We start from the raw sequence: 23,007 nt of genomic DNA, 5'->3' as shown, positions 1-23,007 counted from the left end.
AATTATATAAATCTACGAATGTACAAATCTTAGATATAAATAAATATTTAAGCGAGGCCAGCCTTCCCAAACTGACAGAGGACCAGAAACAGGAAATTAATGGTTTAATTACTAATGAGGAAATTGCGACAGCAATTAAACAATTGAAACCAGGGAAAGCACCGGGTATGGATGGGTTGACATCTGTTTATTATAAAGCTTTAATGGAAGAGATGATCCAACCATTAGGTGATCTTTTTAATGACATTTTACAGAGATTCCTCCCTCATGGCGTAGTGCTTTTATATCTTTGATTCCAAAAGAGGATCAAGATCTTACTTTACCAAAGAATTATAGACCTATATCTCCTTTAAATGTTGATTATAAGATATTTGCAAAATTTTTAGTAAATAGGCTTATGAGGGTTGTGCATCATCTTGTGCATAAAGACCAATCTGGGTTTATAACTGGTAGGTATATGAAAAATAATGCTAGACAAATTATTAATTTATTAGAATATCTAGACAAGAATAACCAAGTTTCTGCAGGGCTGATATTTTTAGATGCTGAAAAAGCTTTTCATCAATTGAATTGGCATTTTATGTTAAGAGTAATTGAAGAGATGAATTTTGGTGAAAAGATATTACAAGCTCTTACGGTAATATACCAAAAACAAACGGCACAACTTATTGTTAATGGAGGTTTGTCAGAGGTTTTTACAATAGAGAAAGGTACTAGACAGGGATATCCATTATCACCGTTGTTGTTTGTTTTAACACTGGAAATATTGTTGATTAAAATTCGAGAGTCGCAGGAAATAAAAGGAATAGAAGTTAACAAAAAAGAATATAAGTTAAGAGCTTTTGCGGACGACTTGGTGGTTACTTTGTCGCAACCTAACTATTCTGTAGTAAAGTTATTGCAGTTGATTTATCATTATGGCTCGGTTTCGGGTTTTAAGATTAATGTTAATAAGACTAAAATCCTACCTAAAAATATGACTATTCGGGAGAAGCAGATTTTGGCTAACCTGACGGGTTTTGAAATTGTCAACAAGGTAAAATATTTGGGGGTGATGTTATCTGTTTCTAATGCAAAATTGTTTAAAAATAATTATGAAAGGTTGTGGGTCAGTGTACAGAAAGACTTGAGGAATTGGGAGAAGTTGCAATTATCTCTCATGGGAAGAATTGCAGTGATAAAAATGAATATTCTACCCAAGTTTCTTTTTCTGTTTCAAATGTTACCGATTTTGAAAAATGAGATTAACTTAAGTGAATGGCAGAAAGGAATCAACAAATTCATTTGGGCAGGGAAAAAGCCAAGGGTTAAGTTTAAAATCATGCAAGACTTCTGTGAGAGAGGTGGACTCAAGGTACCGAATTTGAAATTATACTATGATGCGGTGGTTTTAACATCAATCAGTGATTGGGTAAATTTAACAAACCTTGAGATACTCCATTTGGAGAGATAGGACTTACTTTTTGGCTGGCATGCCTATTTAATATTTAATAAAAAAGTGGATCGGGCTTTTAAATCTCATATCATAAGAATTTCTTTACTTAGGGTTTGGAGAAAATATTATAAAAGTGATTTTAAAGCACCACTATGGGCTATACCTTGGCATGCGATAGAAGGAATAAAAAGAGGGGTTAAAATGGACATGGTGTCTTATACACAGTTACTTAGATGGGATGGACAAAATTGGCAGTTAAAACTACTGGAAGAGTTAGTACATGAAAACATTACTTATTCTTGGTTTCAATATAGGCAATTAGTAGATAGATGGAAGATGGATCGTAAGGTGGGTTTTCTCAGAGAAGATGAAAATCTTATTAAGCAAGTGAAGGACCAAAGACTAACTCATATTAAGAGAATTTATGGGGTTCTAGTGGAATTGGATTCAGAAACAGAATTAATTAAAGATTGTATGATCAGATGGGCGCAAAATTTTGGTGAACCAGTCCTACTGGATACCTGGGAAACCATTTGGGTGAGAAATGTTAAATTTACACAAGCACAGAATTTAAGGGAGAATTTTTACAAAATGTTTTATAGATGGCACCTTGACCCACAAAAAATGTCTTTTATGTACCCTGACCTACAGCCTAAATGTTGGAGATGTGGTTGTTTGGATGCCACCTACTATCACATCTGGTGGTCGTGTAGAAATATAAAAGCCTTTTGGATTAAGATATGGTGGAATATTCAGAGAATTTTTAGAAGGAGGGTAAAATTTACTCCACAATTATTTTTGTTAGGTATAGTTACTGATTGTGACACAAAGGAGGTTATATTGATGTTAAACTTGATTACAGCCGCAAGGCTGTTAGTAGGACAATATTGGAAGAAGGAATCTTTGCCTACTCTGCAGGAATGGTTTCTTAAAGTGTCTTATTTGGCGGAAATGGCAAAGATTTCGGCTTTTTTAAAAGAACAATCGCAAGAGAAATTTTTTGCTGTTTGGGATAAATGGATAAAGTTTATACAATTTAAATTGGATATAAAAAATATTATTTAGCTTTTTTATAACTTTTATTTTTATATACATACATATATCTTAGTTATACTCTCTTTTTTCATATAACTTTTTTATTTTTTTTTTAATTAAGCCTATATTCTGCTCTGGGAAGCTCCGGGGGGGGAGGGAGTGGGTGTTTTGGGGGGGTAGGGAAAGGGTTGTTTTGTTTTGTTTAGTTTCTTGTCTATGTTGTTGTTGTATTGTTATTCTTCTGTTTTTTTGTTAAAATTTATAAAAATTTTCAATAATAAAAAAAAAGAGTAGCCAGGCAGGATGCACTGCAGGCTCTCAGTCCCATGCGCTTCCCTGTGCCAATCAGCTGCTCGTCGAGCCATGCTGAAGGTCTCCAGTGTCCTGGTGCTTCCCTGCACTGATCAGCTACTTGTCAGGCTGTGCTGCAGGCCTCCGGTGTCCTGTTGTTTGGCGGACTGGCCACAGAACCGGTCAGCTGTTCAGCAGGACAACCACAGAGCCAACAGCCACACCACCATGCTCTGCCCGTCGATAGTCCAGGTACCGGGAGAGGAAAGGTGTAAGGACCCACTCCACTTTGCATCTTAAGAAGACAGAACTCTTGGAATAATTCTTCCAACAGGAATCCTTTATTAAGAAGAAGTGGTTGCAGGCATGCTAGACGGGACTTGGGGTCCAAGCCCTCCCATTCAAGGTTTTAAGGGGTTCCCCAGTAGTCCCACCCAATCAACCCCCCTTCCAGTGATAGTTTCAGGCATCACAATTCCACCCCTTTGATGCTTTCTTCCGTCTGGATGGAGACTTCAGATAACTACATGAAAGGCAAATACCCTTCTTTGTTATGGTGATGTTCTTTGGTGCTAACGCTTTGAGGTTACAATAAACACCCATTCAGCATTCAGCTCCCTAGAAGTCTACTGATGGAAGTGAGGGCCATAAAGCCCCTTTGTTCTCCCCCTTCTCTCCCTCTTATGGCAGAATCCAGAGAAGGCAGAATTGGGAGTTTCTATATTTGATAATTAAAGATGAAATATAGTTGGATTCTGACAAAAGGGCTATTTCCGTTGGTTGTTGGCCTCCTCTGCTGAAGCAGGACACCCCCAGATGCTGTCCTTGCCCCCTCCCACCTCCCGTCACTGTCGAGCCCACAGAGGCTTGACACAAGGATACCATAATCAATGAAATCAAAGACTGCCAAGAAGACTAAGAGACCAGAAGGTTTATCTACTTGAGTAAACAATACTGTTTCTGTCCCACACCTGTTTCTTTTAGAGTGCTCTGTAATTGATCTGCCAGCAATGTATTGAGAACTTTAATTAGAAAGACAGGATTAAAGACTGGATAGTGACTATATAAAACCACTGGATCCAGAATATCTACTTTATGAGAGAGCATTTCAATATAACAAACAACACTCGTTGCATTATGAAGGATGGCAATTGATCATGGCCATGTGACAACAAACAATGCAGCTTTTCTAAGGCCAAGAGAGAAATGGCTCAAGTCCATAGGTAGTATTCTAATTAGTACTGTAATCGTTTCAACAGAGTTCATGGGCCAAAAGTATGTCAAAATAATTTGGCAAAATGTTGCACTAATCACTACCATGCAGTCTGACCATGAATCTGAACAGCTTTATCAGCTGTTAAAATGCTATACAAATTGGTCACAACAACCAACTAGGATCTCGATACTGCCTAAAGAGACTTCACATAAATAAGACTGATTGAAATAAGTTCATCATGATGTAAAGCTGAATATGGTAATGGAATTATACTAGATCTAGCTCACTTTTTGTCATTCTCTGTTAGTCCTCCTATGGAGTTTATACATTTCATTTCTTATCCTAGGCTGTTGGGGTAATCCTGTCAAATGTTTGGGTTGATTTGGGTTGCCAAAGGTTCAGTGGGCATTTGATGAAACTGCTTGCTAGATAGCAAGGAAATTCCCCACTGGAAATCATTTGGATACGTTTGGTTCCTGGAATCAATCATCCTAATGGGTTCAGTTACCCTACAGAGGGTCCAAATTGTAGTTAGACACACCTGGGCCCAGGTGTCAGCAGAATAAGGCAAAGGGATGATAGATAGCTCCTCCAAATCCATATCTCAAACAACTGCTCAAAGGTAAAAACAAAATCTAACATAATCACCTACATATGCTGGTCCAGAGATTACTTAAGCCTTCAGTTGCCACAGATGCTATGAACTCAGGAGCTTTCCCCAAATCAAGTAATTCAAGGAAAAAATACTGCAGGGTAGCAAGGTGGCTAATACCTGGGAAGATCCTGGTAAAGATAATCAAAAAACAGATCTGCGAACAACTAGAAGCAAACAAAGTTATAACTAATAGCTAGCATGGGTTTGTTAAAAACAGATCATGCCAAACCAATCCTATTTCATTCTTTGATGAAGTCACTAAATCAGTAGACCAACAAAATGCTATGGACACAGTATATTTAGATTTCAGTAAAACATTTGACAAAGTAGACCACAACCTATTGCTTGGTAGGCTAGAAAAAGATGGAATAGACAACATTACCACCAGATGGATTTGTAGCTGGCTGACAAACCATATTCAACAATTAGTCCTCAATGGTACAACGTCCACATGGAGAGAAGTAAGCAGTGGGATACTACAAGGCTCTATTTTAGGCCCAGTACTCTTTAATATCTTCATTAATGACTTAGATGAGCGAATAGAAGGGGAATTCATCAAATTTGCAGATGACATTAAACTGGCAGGAATAGCCAACACCCCAGAAGACAAGCTCAGTGTCAGAATCCAATTATATTTCATCTCTAGTTATCAACTATGGAAAACCCCATTTCTGCCCTCTCTGGATTCTATCATACGATGAAGGGGAAGGGGGGGGTGAACAAAAGGGTTTTATGGCCCTCACTTCTTTCGGTACAACTTCAAAAGGGACTGAATGTGGATACCACCAAAAGGACTAACCATAACAATGGGGCTTTCATCTACTCTCCTCTGAAGTCTCCCTTCCGCTGGCAGTGAGGAAAAGGGGGTGGAAATGTAACGCCTGAGATTATCACTGGAAGGATGGTGGGGTGGGGTAGGGTTGCTAGGAAACCCTTAAAACCTTGAACCATAGGGCTTGGCCCCCAAGTCCTGTCTAGAATGCCTGCAACCATTTTCTCTTAATAAAGATGTCTGTTGGAAGAAATATTCCAAGTGTTCTGTCTTCTTAAGATGCAAAGTGGGGTGGGTTCTTACACTCAGTATTCAAAAAGTTCTTGACAAACTTGAACAATGGGCCCTGTCCAACAAAATGAATTTTAATATGGAGAAAAGCAAAGATTTACATTTAAGCAGGAAAAATCAAAGATATAAGTAGAGATCAGGCTTAAAAACAGTAACCGTGAGAAGACTTCAGGGTTCTAGTGGATGATCACTTAAAAATGAGCTAGGAGTGTGCGGCAGCAGCCAAAAAAGCTAATACAATCCTTGGTTGTATAAACAGAGGCATAGCATCAAGATCACATGAAGTATTAGTACCGCTTTATAAAACCCTAGTGAAACTACACCTGGAATACTGCAATCAATTTTGGTCACCATGCTATAAAAAAGATGTTGATACTTTGGAAAAAGTGCAAAGAAGAGCAACTAAGGATCTGGAGACTAAAAGATATGAAGAACGGTTGCAAGAATTGGCTATTGCCAGTCTGGAGAAAAGAAGAACTAGAGGTAATATGATAGCAATATTCCAATAGTTGAGGGGATGCCACAAAGAAGAGGGGGTCAACTTATTTTCCAAAGCACCAAAAGGCAAGACAAGAAACAATGAATGGAAACTAATCAAGGAAAGAAGCAACTTGGAATTAAGGAGAAACTTCCTAACATTGAGGACCATTAACGGTGGAACAGCTTGGCTTCAGAAATCGTCGGTGCTCCATCCATGGAGATTTTTAAGAAGAGACTAGACAGTGACTTGTCTGAAATGGTATAGGTTCTCCTGCTTGAGCAGTGGGTGGACTAGAAGACCTCCAACATCCCTTTCAGCTCTATTCTATTCTAATATACCCAAAGAATACCATATCCTCTGAAAGAGTAACATTCCCATCCTTATGATTTTACAATTTATGCCAGATCTGCCTATTCATTCACCACCAAATTGTGAATGAATGAGCTTTTATTATGAACAGATCTGGTATTTGCCACAGCACCTGAACACCAAGAAACTGGGCAATTCAGTTATCAAGATGAGATTATGAGTTAGAAGTAGAGATTGTGATTTCCAGTTTTGCCTCACAGTGAGACAGACACAGGAAGGCAAGGCTATGCCTTCTGGGCCCAATTTCACTCTGCTGGGGGCCCTAAAAATGCCTAAAGTCACCCTGAAGAGATGATGAAGAAGGAGGGATGCCTTGTCGATCATGGAGAGATGGCGGTCTTTCTGTTCAATCCAAGGAAAGTCCTCCAAACCGGCAGGGAAGAGACTGGCTACATTCCTGTGGCCAGCCATTAGCTGCTGACAACTGAAGAATAAAAAGCACCAATTAGCAGATCATAAACAGCATGTTTGGAACTGGGTGAGAACATTGATCCTTTTTTTACTATTTTACAACTGAATTTCCTTGGCTAAAACCTCTGAATGTGAATGGAAGCGGCATTTTAATTTCTTTTATGGGGACAGAAATACATAATACTGAAGTGGAAGTAATATAAAGCTACAGCTTTGAAAAATTTGAGAACTGAGATAATTGTTAAAATTTTCTCTTTGAAGAAAAAAAACATTGAGGTAAATATAAGAAATTGTCTTAAGAGTGGAAAATGGATTTTGAATGACATCTAATAGTGGATTTGAATATAGCACTAGAACTAGCTTCCTGACTGCTTGGTGACTCCTAGCTTAATAGAGAACAGCTAGCAATAAAGGAAAATATTTTGACATAATTATCACCCTGAGCTTCTTGGACTATAACACTTACTGAGCTTGGACTTTTAATCTCAAGAACTACTGGGAGAGAAAGAAAAAAATGACTTTTGACTAGGTCTGGCTGGGAGAGATTTTTGAGCTGTTTTCAGAGTGGTTGAACATTTTGAACACCTTGAACATTGTAGATTACATCTTTGCCTGACTGACAATTTTTGAACACCTGAGACAAAAGATTACTACAAAATATTGGGTTTATGACTGGTTCTACTCTTATTAAGACTGATGATACCAGAGGATCCCCAGGAATGATGCGTCAAGAAAAAATAAACATCTTTTAGAAGGAAATATACTTTGTTACAACTAATTTACCAAACAATTGTTTCACATAAAGAGAACACAAAAAGAAACCATAATGAGACTAAATATAATTTAGATAATGTAAATGAGCAAATCTCCAACTAAATCTGTAACTAGAAAATTCCCAGACAACTATAAAGTATGAACAAATAAATCAGAAATCAGAAGATGAAGCAGAGGAAATGGACCTAGAGACGGAAGAGGTAAAAGAAGGGAAATATATATTACCATATACGCATAAAATACTGCAAGACTTGGCCATAATAACAAAAATGAAAAAAAAATGCTTTACCCCTTAGGTCTGCAAAACATCCCTGATGATAAGAAAGAAGATTTTAAAAAGTAGAATATAGAGCTGTCAGGAGAAATGTCACAAATTGGGAGACAAAAAATGAAAAGAGAACTTGAGAGAGAAGGAAAGCGGGAGTTGCTTAAGGAATATAAATGGGCAGAATTCCTTCCAAAAAATACCATACTAAATTGTCTTCCTCATGCCAAATAACTTTTACAAAAATAGAAAGAAAATTCCTGGGTGATTTAATTGCCTTAGCTTGGAAAGCTACTTGGTAAAGAAAGAAAGTGAGAGTTAGATTTAAAAAACAGAAGACTTGACCTATTAGAGGGGGCATTACATGTTTAAATATTTGTTTGCATATGATTAAAAGGACAGATAGCCCTTAGATATAATTAGACTTTGATAATGAAAGATATGATTTAGAATTAAAATAGCATTCTTTTTTCTTCTTTTGATATGGGAAATATGAAAATAAGAGGATGGCTGGCATGAATAACCTTTAGCTAAATGTAATTAATACTGAGAAAATCATAACTGACAAAGATATTTCAAATACTGATGGGAAATTAAACCTTAATAAGAACATGAAAAACAGGATATAGATTTATGAATTGATATTATTGTTATATTAGTAAAATACAATGAGGATGTTTATATCTAACTTTGTATACACTAATAGTAATAAGAACTGTAACTGTGTAATGAGGGAGAAATGAAAAAAATATGGGGAAGAAAGGAAGGATCAGGGAAAAATATTGGATTGTGCAGTATTGAACAGATTTATATTGAAAAAGTTAATATTGTTTACTAAGCACTAAAGATTGTAATTTTTAAAAATCAATAAAATATTTTTTAAAAAGAAGTAGAGATTGTAAAGAAATTGGAAGACTGTCTTGCATTGGAATGATCCATACTGAACCACTTCTATCTCATTCATACAGTCCTATCTCAGCTTTTCCCTCCTCCCCAAACTCCAGATTGCCCCATCTTGATGCCTTCTTACTAATGCCCGAGAGGGGACTTTGTCTCCCCTTATCTTACAATAAGTAAGGGCTACCCATCCTCTACCTTGATTCTTATCTAGGGCAGCTATTCAAGCCAAAGTAATAGTCTAAGCTTCCCCAGGTCAATGGAGGAGGCATTAGCTTGAGACAAGGACAAATATAAAGTAGCTGACAAAACTGAGGTTCATTTAATATATATATATATATATATATATATATATATATATATATATATATATATATATATACACATACATACACATACATACATACATACATACACATACATACATACACATACATACATACACATACATACATACATACATATATACATACATGTAAGCCAAGGTAAATCTACCAGAAAGAATTGTTGGGGCTGGAACTGCCCATTGCCCAAATTTATACAGTTCATATTTATGGTTGTATTTCTATATATGCTTGATGGGTAATTTGCTAGTTAAAATTATTTGTAAATAGTAAGAAGATATAGAAACTGGGAATTTAACACAATACTTTAAGAAAAAATATTTCTTACCTGCACAGCCCAGAGATAGTCCAAACGTAATTTCAAATCCACCTGCCTTGAATGAAGTGCCAAAGCACAGGAAAACAGCAAAATGGCTAATACTGGTTCATAGCCGCGTATATAAAAAGAGTCATCTCTTTAAAAAGAAACAAATGATGCAAACTTTTATTCTTTGCTATTCTCACAAAGTGAAAATAATACAACTGATGATCCCACATCTAATGGTAAACTATTAGAATTTAAGAGGTGTAATGTTACTACTTATTATGGGCAACTTGAATATGAAAAGAGCAGTAGAAGCAGCAACCAAAAGAAAGGCTATGGATAGCCCTTCTAAACTTGTGGAGCAGAGTAGGAGTTTCCCCAATTTTTTGTAAGTGTCTTGGTTTCTTCCTGTGCTTCCACTGTACACTTCATCTCTCAGTTGAGACACAGGCTGAAGTGTATAAAGTGGGCTTTTGACTCTGTTGGAGAAACAAGACAGGCAATATAATGATGGGCATATAAAATCAGTAAGTTCCTGTAACTAAGGGCTTTAATAATCTGATGGTGGATTAAAAAAGGAGATGGAGGAAAAAAGCAAAAGAAAAGTAGCGATAAATATAACAAACTCAATACAGGGCTTTGTTCTATGGGAGACATACATAGCTAAAGACCATCTTCAAAATCTCTGACACATATTAAAATTCGTTTCCTCCTATAAAAGAGCACTGCATTATAGGTGTGAAAATAAATTATGGAAGCAGAGGTTATGCCAATTTGTAATTATGAAAATACTTACCCTACTGCCTTTCGGTATCCACTGAGCTCCAAAATAACTATATAGAGAATCATAACAAAAAATAGGAGGATCAATTTTGGCAAAGAAGATACACGTAAAAATATTGCCAGGGTCAAAGTCCCCACAACACAGGAGAGAAATGCATAATGGGCTGTATCACATGGAAGTTCAGTCATTGTTTTATTTGTCCCACTGGAAGAAATTATAACTATAGAGCTGCTGGAATTAGTGTTCCAGATCCAAGGCATACAACCGATCTGCAGGAAAAAAGGTAGTATATGTTAAATCAAGCTCACTGTAAAATAATATCATAAAGTTGAGTTTGGATATACTGTACATGATAGCTTCAGTCCTAGAAGCAATGTGAAGTTAAAAGTATTTGCAATTGCTAATTTTAAATGTATCTTCTTTGAGGGACAATTTTCATCATTGTGTGCATATATGAATCGGTAGACAGTTTATTCTATTGTATCCTATTCTGATCTGGGTAAATTTCCCTTCATTTGCTCATAGCTATTAGCCTTAAATGGGGAATACCCTTCACTAATAATAAATTAACAGGCTAGCAGTTGTCATGCATATTGAATTTATTTCCACCAGTTCTGGACAGGACAGGAAAAGATTAAATTCCTTTCCTATAAGAATGATTTTCTCTTCTCATATAGGCTAATAAGAAAAGAGTTATAATGCCACAGGATGTTTCTTATCTACTTTGCCTCAATAATGAACCATTACAATACATGGAATTTCCATATCACTAGTTTCATTCTCCAAGTTTGGAACATCCTGTATTAAACTTATTTAAGAAGAGACTAGACAATCACCTGTCTGAGATGGTATAGGTTCTCCTGCTTGAGCAGGGGGCTGGACTAGAAGACTCCAAGGTCCCTTTCAGTTTCTATTCTATTCTATTCTATTCTATTCTATTCTATTCTATTCTATTCTATTCTATTCTATTCTATTCTATTCTATTTTCCATTCCATTCCATTCTAAACTTTGTACTATTGAAAAACATAAAACATGCAGAGAATGCCTTAAGTTGATAAACAGAAAAGTGCAAACAATGTCATATAATCCACTTCACTTACTGAGGTACCAGCAGTCATGGAATAAAAGTAATTTCCTAACTAATATTTCACATCAAAATGAAATAAATTGCTAGTTTCACTCTCCAGATTTTTTAGCATGTATATTTAAATGCATTTATATGGAATGCATTTAACTAAGAAGTTGTTCTGATGGGAAACTCTTTCTAATATTGTGACCAATACAATATGTTCCTGTGGTAGATGGATTGGGGAAGGGTGACACAAGCTTTCAACAGTGCCTACAGAAAGAGAAAAACTTCTTGCATGATAAGGCTAACGGTTTGATGAAACAGAGGGCCAAGGTGAAGGAGTAGTGGGATTTTTGCCAATAGGAGAATGAAATGAGCTGCAGTTTCCCTTGAATCAGAAAACAATGTGATGGTGCTGCTACATGGATGACATGTTATCATCAAAAGAAGTTCTGTATACTGTGATCAGATTGCAATTTCCTTTGTTCCTTTGTTCTCCTGACACTGAGATGATATCAGCACTGAGAAAATTTTTCAGCATTGAGAAAATTTTCTTTATATAGACTGAACTGTTTTTCTTAGTATTGACAACATAATTCTTTTTACCATTAACAGAGCATATTTACACAGACATAATTGCAAAATGAATTAGATAAAGATCTGTTTGCGAGGGTTTTTCTTTTCTTTTTTTGTCTGCATATTTATAAGGATTTATAAGGATTCCAGTCTTTACTAGCTAAATAATCATGAATGAATTAAATACAATTTTTATATACATTGAACGATCCTGAGAAAACTGAGTGATCATTTTAAAAAGTTGTTTAAAACTATTGTAAAGTTTTACTACCAGATCATAACTTTTATTGCCTGGATGATAAGGGCTTTTATTGTCCTGAACTGCAAATTAACATTTTACCATCTTTTGTGTATTACATAGTCAGAGATTACAATATTTTTTACAATATTTTTAAATTTTTAAATACTTTTAAATACTTTATGGATTTTTATGAACTACCTTATATTATTCTTTTATAACATATATATGGTATAAAAGACAAGCTCGGGATCCAAAAAGATCTCAATAGAATTGAACAATGGATCCTATCCAACAACATGAAATTTAATGTGGAGAAAGACAAGGTTTTACACATAAGCATGAAAAACCAAAGATACAAGTACAGATTAGGCAAGACCTGGCTCAAAAATAGTAACTGTGAGAAAACTTTGGGGTCCCAGTGGACAATCGCTTAAACAAAAGCCAGCAGTGTATAGCAGCCAATCCTTGGTTGTATAAACAGAGGCATAGCATTAAAATCACATGAAGTATTAGTATCGCTTTATAAAGAAAAAAGCACAAAAAGCGCAAAGGCAAAGTATAGGAAAAAAAGTACCGTATATTCTGGTGTATAAGATGACTTTTGAGAGCGTTGAAACAGCCTCCGAACTCGGAGGTCGTCTTATACGCTGAGTCATCTTATACGCCAGAAATAAGGTAGTTTCTGGCATATAAGACGATTTTCTAGGCATGTGACTCGACGTCGATCGTCTTATACGCTGGAAATACCGGTAGTTTCCGGCGTATAAGACGACTTTCTAGGCATGCGACTCAGCGTCGATCGTCTTATATGCCAGAAATACCAGTAGTTTCTGGCATATAAGATAACTTTCTAGGCATGCAACTTGGCGTCGATCATCTTGCGACTCAGCGTCGATCGTCTTGCGACCCGGCATCAAACTCGGGGGTCGTCTTATACGCCAGGTCGCCCTATACGCCGGAATATACGGTATATGACATACATCAAAAACATTTCAGAAGCAATAGAAATCTGCCCAGAGGCTATCATACAAGAACAAATTATGCATTTTAAAGATTGTTTGGAGGTGAGATATATTTCAAATGTAATTAGTATATCCTCTTCATGGATTGCCCATGACTATGTAAGACAAATGGGGAGGAAGCTAATCACCAGATTGCAAGAACACAAGTGAGACAAGGAGACTTGAACTCATTGGTAACCTCACATTGCAATGAACACAGACACACATTTAATTTTGCATCTACTAAGATTACTGGCCACCCAGGTACAAAGATAGTCAGAGAAATGATTGAAGTCTGGGAAATGGTCAGCTTGTCAGTTAACAAGAGTGCTAATTTACCACTAGCTTATCAAATACTTAGCAGCTGACAGCTCATCACCACAAGGAAATGACAGCCAATTGTCAGCCATCAACACACCAATCAACTAATAGGAAGGCACCACATAAATATGACTCATAGAACAGCCCAAAGCATGCATTCCAGTAGAGAGAATTTCCCTGCGGATGGGCTCCAGCATGAGTTCAAAAGCTTGGAAGAGTAAATATCTGGTCCCAGAGACTGACCCAAATTCGATCTCGCATCATTATCCTGGGACACGTATATTTGTCGTCATTCATAATCTAAACTTTATTTATTTATGTAGGTTTTTATATTTTAATTTGTAAGACTGCCCCCCAAAATAATGGCTTTGGGTTAAGTACGAAAAAAAAAACCAAACATAATATTTAAAACCAATCAAAGCAGAATAAACATAACGGGCAAATAAACATAAAATACATTCTAAAAGAGGGAAAAAAAACATTCCAGATAGATTTAGGCAGACCTATTCTTAAGTTTAAAGAAAAAAAACTGGTTTTCAAAATAATTTAAAGAATTGCATGGTTAAGGCAACAAAGCCTCTAGGCAGATGCTATTCTAGAGCAGCGTTTCTCAAAGTTTGTGTGACGGCGACCCCGTCACATGAACGTGCCGCGCATGTGTGGCGTGGCGCGCATGCGCGGCGCCGCCCCCTGAGGGGGGAAAATGGCGGATCGCATTGTTTGGCGACCCCCGTAAAATGGTCGATCGACCCCAAATGGGGTCGCGATCCATAGGTTGAGAACTGCTCTTCTAGAGAGAGACCTTGTACCAGAGAAAATAGACATTATTCAATGGGTGGGATATGAAATACATCTGCTTTGTCAAATAGAAATAATAGAAGAGTCCCATAGATAGATAACTTAATTCTCTGAAACAGATGACTTTATGAGATCAGCAGATGCAGAATGTATTTTTTAAAAAATTAAATAAATAAAACCTATAAGCCCATCAAAGGAAACCAGGCCGTCAAAGAATATGGTGGCTGGATAGTATCAAACCTGACACCAGTCAGAACATGGACGAACTCAAAGAAGTAGTGCAAGATCAGAAAATGTGAAGGCCCATAGAATCAACAAGAATCAGACATGACTGAATGGATAACATCATCATCATCATATGCCCACCACCTATTTTAGATCAAATAATCCAAGCAGCTCTGAATAAGTTTATAAAAACAACACCACCATCATCACATATATCCAAAGCACCACACACCCCATCATGGAACCAACTCCTCCCTATCCTAAGCCAATGTCTGGTTGAAGAATCTCTTCACAGCCCAGAAGACTAAAAGGCTGAAGTCTTCTGTCAGAATCTCCTTCAATGTTTCTTTTTGGAGCTTTGCCATTCTAGTGGGAGGGGTGAGGCTTTGCTCTGCTGGGTAGGGGCTTATGAATGTATTTTCTATACTTTGTTCTTTCTAAACTTTGATGTATTTTTTGGATGTGAAAAGGGGAAAAGAATATGCCAGGGGCCATCTGGCTTATCTCCACTCAGTTGTGAGATCCAGTGAAGTGCCTGGGAACTGTCCCTTATCAGCTCTGATTCCCATAACAATTTCACACCTGTGGATTGGCTGGTTGTGAATTGGACAGTTGGACTCTGGCATGGGGTTTTGTGAATGAAAGGTTTAATGTAGCAATTTGTTCAGGAAATCTTTAGATCTTGCTTTGCTGTCCTGCTATCACTAACTCTCAATAAAAGTTCCTGTTTGAAACAATGCCAGTTTCAAGAGTTCTACTTTCTTGGAATAATTAGTTGAGGCAGGTCCTTACATCTTCCAGACTTTAGGTGGTAGGCTATTCCAAAGAGCCAGGGCAGTTACAGAGAATACATGTCTTTGAGGTTCCATCAGACTGACATTCAAGGGAAGGGACCTGGGGCATGCCCACCATGTTCAATGAAAAGATGGGATAGGCACATACTCTAGGGAGGGGCAGTCCACAAATTAGCAGGTCATATATCCTTCAGGGATTTAAAAGTGATAACCATCAGCTTGAACTGCACCTAGAAAGAAACTAAGACACAATGCAGCTCACACAGCAGCAATATAACACAGGCAAACCAGGGGCACTAGTTGCATTCTGGGTCAGGGATTCTCCAGGGGTACTCATTGCATTCTGGATCATGTATTTCTTGTAGATCATATTACAGTAATTCAGTTATGTAATGATTAAGATATGAATGACTATGAGGAAGTCTGCCCTGTCCAGGACTGGGTGTAGTTGGTGTATGAGAGGGATTTGTGCAAAGGGTCCCCTGGCCATGCGTCCTTTGAGAAGGAGCTGCAGGTCCAAGTGAAATCACATACCAGTTCTGTCTGGGGGAGTCCAACCCTGTTCAAAGTCAAGGATGGCGATACACAGGATTTGAGACATGTATATATGTGTTCAAAAAGCCAAAGTATTCTGTCATGCTAAAGTTGAGTTGAAGTACTTCCCTCCTATCCTGAAATGGGTCAGCATCTCAATAGTATCTCCTACCTTATATGGGATGGAAATGTATGGTCAAGTATCATTCACATGCTGATGAGATCAAATCCTATGCTATCAAATCATCTAAGCACTGAAATACCACACATAACAGGGGCTCCTCTCTCCTCCTCCCTTCCAACACCAATTGGAACTGTTTATATAGGAGGGGGCCGCAGGCAATTTGCAGCAGTTCAATTCTCACTGGCTCAAGGTTGACTCAGTCTTCCATCCTTCCAAGGTCAGTAAAATGAGGACCCAGATATTTGGGGGGCAATATGCTGAATCTATAAATAAGTTAGAGACTGCTATAAAGCACTATGAAGCAATAAGTAAGTGCTATTGCTATTTCATCTAAGACCTTCTAAAACTGGGCACTAGGCTGGAAACTAGAGGAACATTGCTCAAAAGCGTCAGTTGCAAGGATGGCTTCTCGAGAAAGGGATGTATCACCATCTTCTTTAAAGCATACCTGCTTACTGGTGGATTCCAAAGTATGGAAATATCCACAGTTTAAACTTGTATATTTTCTCATAAATTGATACTATTCTACAAGTACTGAGTGTAGATGATATACATTCACTTGAAAACTAGTTCACAATTTTTGATTTACTCAGTTCTTTTAAATATTCTCTTAAAATCTTTATTAATGAGTAAAAGGTAAATTGAAATTAAGTCTAATGTAAACATAGGAATATATATATGTGAGTGTATATATAGTATTATATACACATTATATAGTATTGTGATATGGTCTTCCACATTGCTATCACACCATTGTTGTGGTATAGTCAAGTGTATAGATTCTATTTTTGATAATGTGCATTTATATGTGTGAATGTATTCACAGACATATGATAGCATATGAATATACTTATAATATTTCAGCTCCTATATGCAGTAAACAGATTAATTCAATTCTTCGATATTTATGAAAAAACAAATATTAATTATCTTATATTTTAGAAAACCAGTTAGTTAAAAGTAAATAAACCAATCTCTGAGAGACTTAAAAAATGCATGATCTGTGGCACAATATTATTTAATTTATTTTTGTCATACTAGATTCAGCTAAGTTCTAAGAAAATCCAGACAATTAAATTTTTCATTACATCTAAGAGCTGAATATGTGAATGCTTCATGAAACAAGCTTTCAGTATACAGAAAAAAGGTGACTGACGAAATGTCACCTATTGTAATGTTAATTCCTAACGGTTTGAACTGATACAATAAAAAAAAACTCACCTGATTATTGCATTCACAAATTAGTCTTTATCAGATGTAACAGCAACAATAAATATAATTCAGAACTGTCTAGGCTTGTTGGCTTCAATTTCAGATCTATTTTTACAGTATGATAGCTACTGTAATATAACTCAGGAGCAGGATATGTCAATCAGTGTATTGTTTTGAATTCATAACGAGCCCAGTTAATATTATATATTGCCATAAGCAAGCTGATGGCACAGTACATCTCTCATTGATGATATTTGTTTATTTAAAAACTATCCCAGTTCATAGGTCTTTGATAATATAAAAATGTTGTAACAACAATAAGAAATCTCTAAGCAATAATAGACAATAATGATATGAATCTTCTCTGTCTACTTCATCATTAAATGTCTTTTAGAAAAGCCAAGTTTTAAGTCTTATCCAGATGGCTGTGAGGCAGTATTTTTGCTTCCAAGTCAGGAGAGGTGCCACTAAGAATACTTGTCTCTGTATTTGTATCTGTCCACACTGTATATAACAATTTATTTACAGGTTCATATTACTTACCACGCAACCTTGTGCCACTGAGTAAATTAAGATCACAATAAAAATACACAAAATGGTTCTAATTTGTATTGTCAGGCACCCTGGAAAACACTGAAAGACAAAACCAATATATATTTATTTAGAAAATTATTGTTCACGCTATTGTTGTTGTTGTTATATATACAAAAATGTGAAATCACAGGTCAGTTCTTTAGCTGATATTGGCCTTTAAGTTCTTCCCCCAAATCTAGGATGTCATAATGTAGCAGCGTATTATATGTACGGATCCAAGCAGAGTGGGCTTTTGTAATGGACAGATGGAAGTAGTGTCAATGTGCAGATTTTTTAAGTTCTGTCCAAGATTTTTTGGTGTGGTACCCATTTTGCCAATAACACTGGGACCACTATGGCTGGTTTATGCCATAATTTTTCAAGTTCAATTTTCAAATCTTTGGTACCAGGTGATCTTTTCCAATTCTTATTCTTATTGAAAGATGTCATAAAATTAGTAATGTCCTGATGCTTTTCATCATCCCACAAAAAAGAAAAATATTTTATTTCCTATGCTCATAAAATTTAATTCAACTGTATTCTCAGATCATGTTTTAATTACATTAACATTTGATTTCAAAGAAGTTCAGTCAGTTAAAGATGGGTGAAATTTTAATACTTCTTTGTCACAGGGTAATCATGTTTCTGATTATATTTATTATATTATATTATATTAAATAGAAAACACAACAATTTTGTTAATATAATCAAGATTTTATCAAACTACGGTTGTATAAAATGCACATAAAGTTTATAAATAACGATTCACGATTCATGCCTTATGAAAAGTAAAAGTTTCAGTTACAAACACATGGAATTTTGATTGAAGAGTATTTATTGGCATCCACAAAGAATAGCATTCAAGAGACTTATAATGCATTCTAAGTCTATCTTAGTCCAGATGTATTAAAAATTAGACAAAAGCTTAATATTTTTATATGGTGAAAAACATATTGCAATGGTTGAAATTAAATTTCTAAAGTTATTAGATTTGATTCCTGCCTAATTTTATTAAATAGATTGGAATTTATTATTTTCAACCAATAGCAAGATGAACAGCAAAACAGCTATGACTGCTAAATGGATTTTCTTAATAAAATAAATAAAATCTTCAAAATTTATATTTTTCAAGCAACAAATTGCCCAGAATGAATGAGCAACAGGAAGAGTAACATATTGAAGATGCTGGTAATAAAATCACCAATAAGCTGTTTTCTTTTTTTAAGTTTTAGCCTCACAGTCAATCCAATTCTTTTCTGCTCCACTTGTGATTGGAAACAAAGTTCTTTGATTGAGTGTTTATCTCTAATCACTTCGCAGCACAGGTGTTGGCTACCATAAGTTGGCCACTAGACGCTTTCTCTGCCTTCTCTTTAAGCTGTAAGGTTGAGTAAAAGCTGTTACAATGAGTACTCAAATTTCAACCACTTTATAAAGAAAATGGGACCCTCTCTTGAGGCTTTTTAAAATCTTTCTTGAGTTGTATTCCAGATATTATCTACTTCTCCATATGATTTCCCCAAATCTTTCCATTTTATTCTCTTTTTTATATTATTGCTCTTTGTAATAATGATGCAAATAATGCAAACTGAGCATTATAACTCCAGAATCAATATATCAACAAGATAATAATTTAAACATAGAGTTAAGGTAAGCTAAATTAATTCATAACAAACTCAGTTGCACAGCAGAAATCTTTTCAAGCATTTATCTCTTATTTACTGGAGTGTGATGCAGTCATTATCCTTCTGTGTGTCAGGACTGGTACAATTTTTATTTTCACCAATAAAAATAAAAGGGGATTTTTTTGAGAAAATGAAATACAGGATTCCTAAAAATCCTAAATGGCATTAGATATTATCAGGGCTTTTTTCTCATAGAACGCCCAGAACGGAGTTCCGGCACCTTTTTTGGATGGAACCTTGTAGGGTAGGCAAGGCGGGTTGTATGATGTGTGTGAGTTCTGGCACTTTTTTTTTTTTTTTTTTAGAAAAAAAGCACTGGGTATTATACATTAAAACAGCTATCTACTTACAGACATAAAAGAAATAAAATCAAGACTGGGATAATTGCTACACATATTCCTTTTCCACAACAGCTTTCACAACATTTCAGGTCACTTACTTGTACTCGAGTGACATGTAGATACATGACGCATGCCACCAGGAAGCACATGCAAAACACTAAGAGAACAAGGACTATGATACTCCTAGAAAAAAAAAACATATTAAAACTAAGTCATAGCACACAAATAAAAGCAAATTCTTTATAATGTTATTAGAGTCTATCTAAATATCAAGAATTTTTCTTTTTGAATATGTAAGTTCCTTCATTTGAATTCTAAATTATTCTTTCTCTGCTGTACATCATTTTTAGTGGTATTTCTTCTTTTGTATATAATTAATAGAACAATAGTTCTTTGAAAATAATGTAAAACAGGTCCTCTATGAATAAAGTTTACTATGATTGCTTTTAAGAACAATGTGTTTAGACATAACTCATCTGATACAGAGACACTGGTAGACAGAAAAATATTAAATAATGTATTTACAAAGAAAAATACACTTGCAAAGAATGGAGTTAAAGCAATAGAAATAGTACTTAGATTTATATACTGTGTCACAATGCTTTACAGCCCTCTCTAAGCAAGTTACAGAGTCAGTATATTGCCCCCAAGAATCTGGGTCCCATTTACTGACCTTGGAAGGAGGAAAGTTGAATCAGCTTGAGTCAGTGAGGATTAAACACCTAGCAGTGAGCTGAATTAGTCTGCAATACTGCATTCTAACCCCTGCGCTAGCACGACTCCTCATGCCACCATGGTCCTAAAGGTCTGAATTGTTATATCTCTTTTCCATAATGGCTAGGGACACACTTTCATTGGACTTCATTACTGACCTACTACATGTCAAGCCCCAAGTACTATTCTAGTGATAGTTTATCTCCTTTCTAAGATGGCTTATTTCATTCTCTGTTATAGATTCTCTTATTTATGCTCCTGAAACAGCTTATCTATTTTTTTAAAATAACACATTGTCAAATTTTCTCATTCCTGATAGAGGCAGGAAACTCAGAGCATGTGTATGGAAAAGTATATTTCATTTATTAGATATAAAAATTCCATCTGTCCTCTGATCAACACTCATAGTCAGATAGAGAAACAGAGTGAATAAATACTGTCTCGGAGCACTATCCTCATTGCTTTTGTACACATGTATTTTTCCTATAGCAGAATTTGCTTATAAAAGCTTCAGGCTATTTACAGATCTCTATAGTCAAACAGATCTTGGTCCTCCCCTATTCCAAAGACTTCCATTTTTTCAAAAACTGCAAAATTGCTTGGCATCCCCTCAAGGAGCAACTGTATTCTGCCAAACATCCCAGAAGTATTTTGCCAACTGTCATTGTCAGGAATCCCTCCCCAGCCGACTCTTTGTTGTTGAAGATTTATGTCTTTAGGTGAGATTTTTCTATTCCATGTTGTTGTTGTTGTTAATTGCGAAGTCGTGTCCGACCCATCGCGACCCCATGGACAATGTTCCTCCAGGTCTTCCTGTCCTCTACCATCTTCTGGAGTCCATTTAAGTTCTCACCTACTCCATCCAGCCATCTCATTCTCTGTCGTCCCCTTCTTCTATTGCCCTCAATCTTTCCCAGCATTAGGCCCTTTTCCAGTGAGTCCTTCCTTCTCATTAGGTGGCCAAAGTATTTGAGTTTCAACTTCAGGATCTGGCCTTCTAAAGAGCAGTCAGGGTTGATCTCTTCTAGGATTGACCAGTTTGAACGCCTTGCAGTCCAAGGGACTCGCAGGAGTCTTCTCCAGCACCATAGTTCAAAGGCCTCAATTCTTTTGCGCTCAGCCTTTCTTATGGTCCAACTTTCACAGCCATACATTGCAACTGGGAAAACCAAGATTTTAAATCTTCCATGGCAAGATTTAAAAACCTATATACAAGTTTATTGGATTATTTTCCTAAAACCTTTCAGGTTCTTAGTGATCTTACTACAACCAACCAAAAGTGAGATTCTTCCAGTATTCTTTTCATATGACTTATTAAACTAAGCTAGGATAAGGTTTCAAAAATAGCATTGCTTTCCATTTAGAATCCAGTACATCTCCTCAAATCCCAGGATATTTTCATCCTTTATTAATGGTCCCTGTGTGAATTTGTAAGAAGACTATTAATTTTATTGTTAAAGGAGGAATGTCTGGACAAGTTATCTTGGGTTCAAAGTTACACATGAAAATAAGATTGGATAAAAATTCCTGAGTGTCTCACAAAATGAGAGTTATATCAAATAAGTGATAGATTCTTAAGGCAGGATGAGCTAGAAATAAAAATAATAGGAGACATCTAGGAGAAGTCAAATGTCTTCTTGAGTTCACTGATAATATGAAAGAAAAGGAAATACTGGTTGCTGTAATCAATTTTTCCTGTTCTGCTATATCCTGCAACAATTCTACAATACCTTTTCCAAGAATGCATGATTTCTACAGTGTTTATAACCCTTCCTTTCGTAAAATTGGTTTAGTAGGGTAGTTGCATTCTCACAATTTGACATAGCTGTAATAATAGCTTGTAATTCTTCCAAGGGAAATCTTTGATGCTCTCTCTCTCTCTCTCTCTCTCTCTCTCTCTCTCTCTATATATATATATATATATATATATATATATATATATATATATATATATATATATATATATATGTCTTTGGTTGTTCGGGTTTTCTCCCGCGTAAAATTGGAAGTGTCTTGGCAACGTTTCGACGAAGTCACATTCGTCATCTTCAGGCTGGTGTTTTTAGCTTCTTGCTTTGAGCAGCAATGTGTGGTTTTAGCTGTTTCTTCCTTTTAACTGCCAGTGGGAGTATGATTGGATGGGAGCTTGGCTGTGTTCTGATTGGGTGGAGGTGTGTTCTGATTGGTTAGGGGCTTGGCTGTGCTCTGATTGGATGGGGGGTTGGCTGTGCTCTGATTGGATGGGGGAGTGTTCTGTTTGGGTGGGGGCTTTATTGTGCTCAGGTTAGTCTGAGTTGCAGGGGGATGTTAGATGGTGAGCTGTGTTGCTGTTGTTTGGCTTCGCGTTCGTGGTTGTGCCTCATCTTCATGGTGGGTGTCAGTTTGCTTCATGTATGGATTGGAGGGGTTTAAAG

At 36.2% G+C, this 23,007-nt stretch overlaps 1 protein-coding gene across 7 annotated transcripts in view; it reads right to left on the bottom strand.

The window, feature by feature from the left end:
• Positions 1 to 23,007, bottom strand: part of ADCY1 (adenylate cyclase 1) — a 451,138-nt gene that overhangs the window by 65,147 nt on the left and 362,984 nt on the right. For 6 of the 7 annotated variants that reach the window (XM_039353930.1, XM_039353931.1, XM_039353935.1 and 3 more), the window contains 4 exons: positions 19,978 to 20,062; positions 17,824 to 17,913; positions 10,337 to 10,593; positions 9,565 to 9,691 (listed from right to left, as the gene is read on the bottom strand). In XM_039353930.1, the coding sequence (XP_039209864.1) occupies positions 9,565 to 9,691; positions 10,337 to 10,593; positions 17,824 to 17,913; positions 19,978 to 20,062 (559 nt within the window). The remainder of the gene's footprint in view (positions 1 to 9,564; positions 9,692 to 10,336; positions 10,594 to 17,823; positions 17,914 to 19,977; positions 20,063 to 23,007) is intronic. The other variant, XM_039353932.1, reaches the window with a different exon arrangement.

Source organism: Crotalus tigris, unplaced genomic scaffold (genome assembly GCF_016545835.1).
Source record: "Crotalus tigris isolate CLP2741 ecotype Arizona unplaced genomic scaffold, ASM1654583v1 scf7180000018540.1288718, whole genome shotgun sequence".
Classification (NCBI taxonomy): domain Eukaryota; kingdom Metazoa; phylum Chordata; class Lepidosauria; order Squamata; family Viperidae; genus Crotalus; species Crotalus tigris.
Note: the sequence above shows the minus strand (reverse complement) of the source record. Positions and strands in the feature narration are given on the sequence as shown.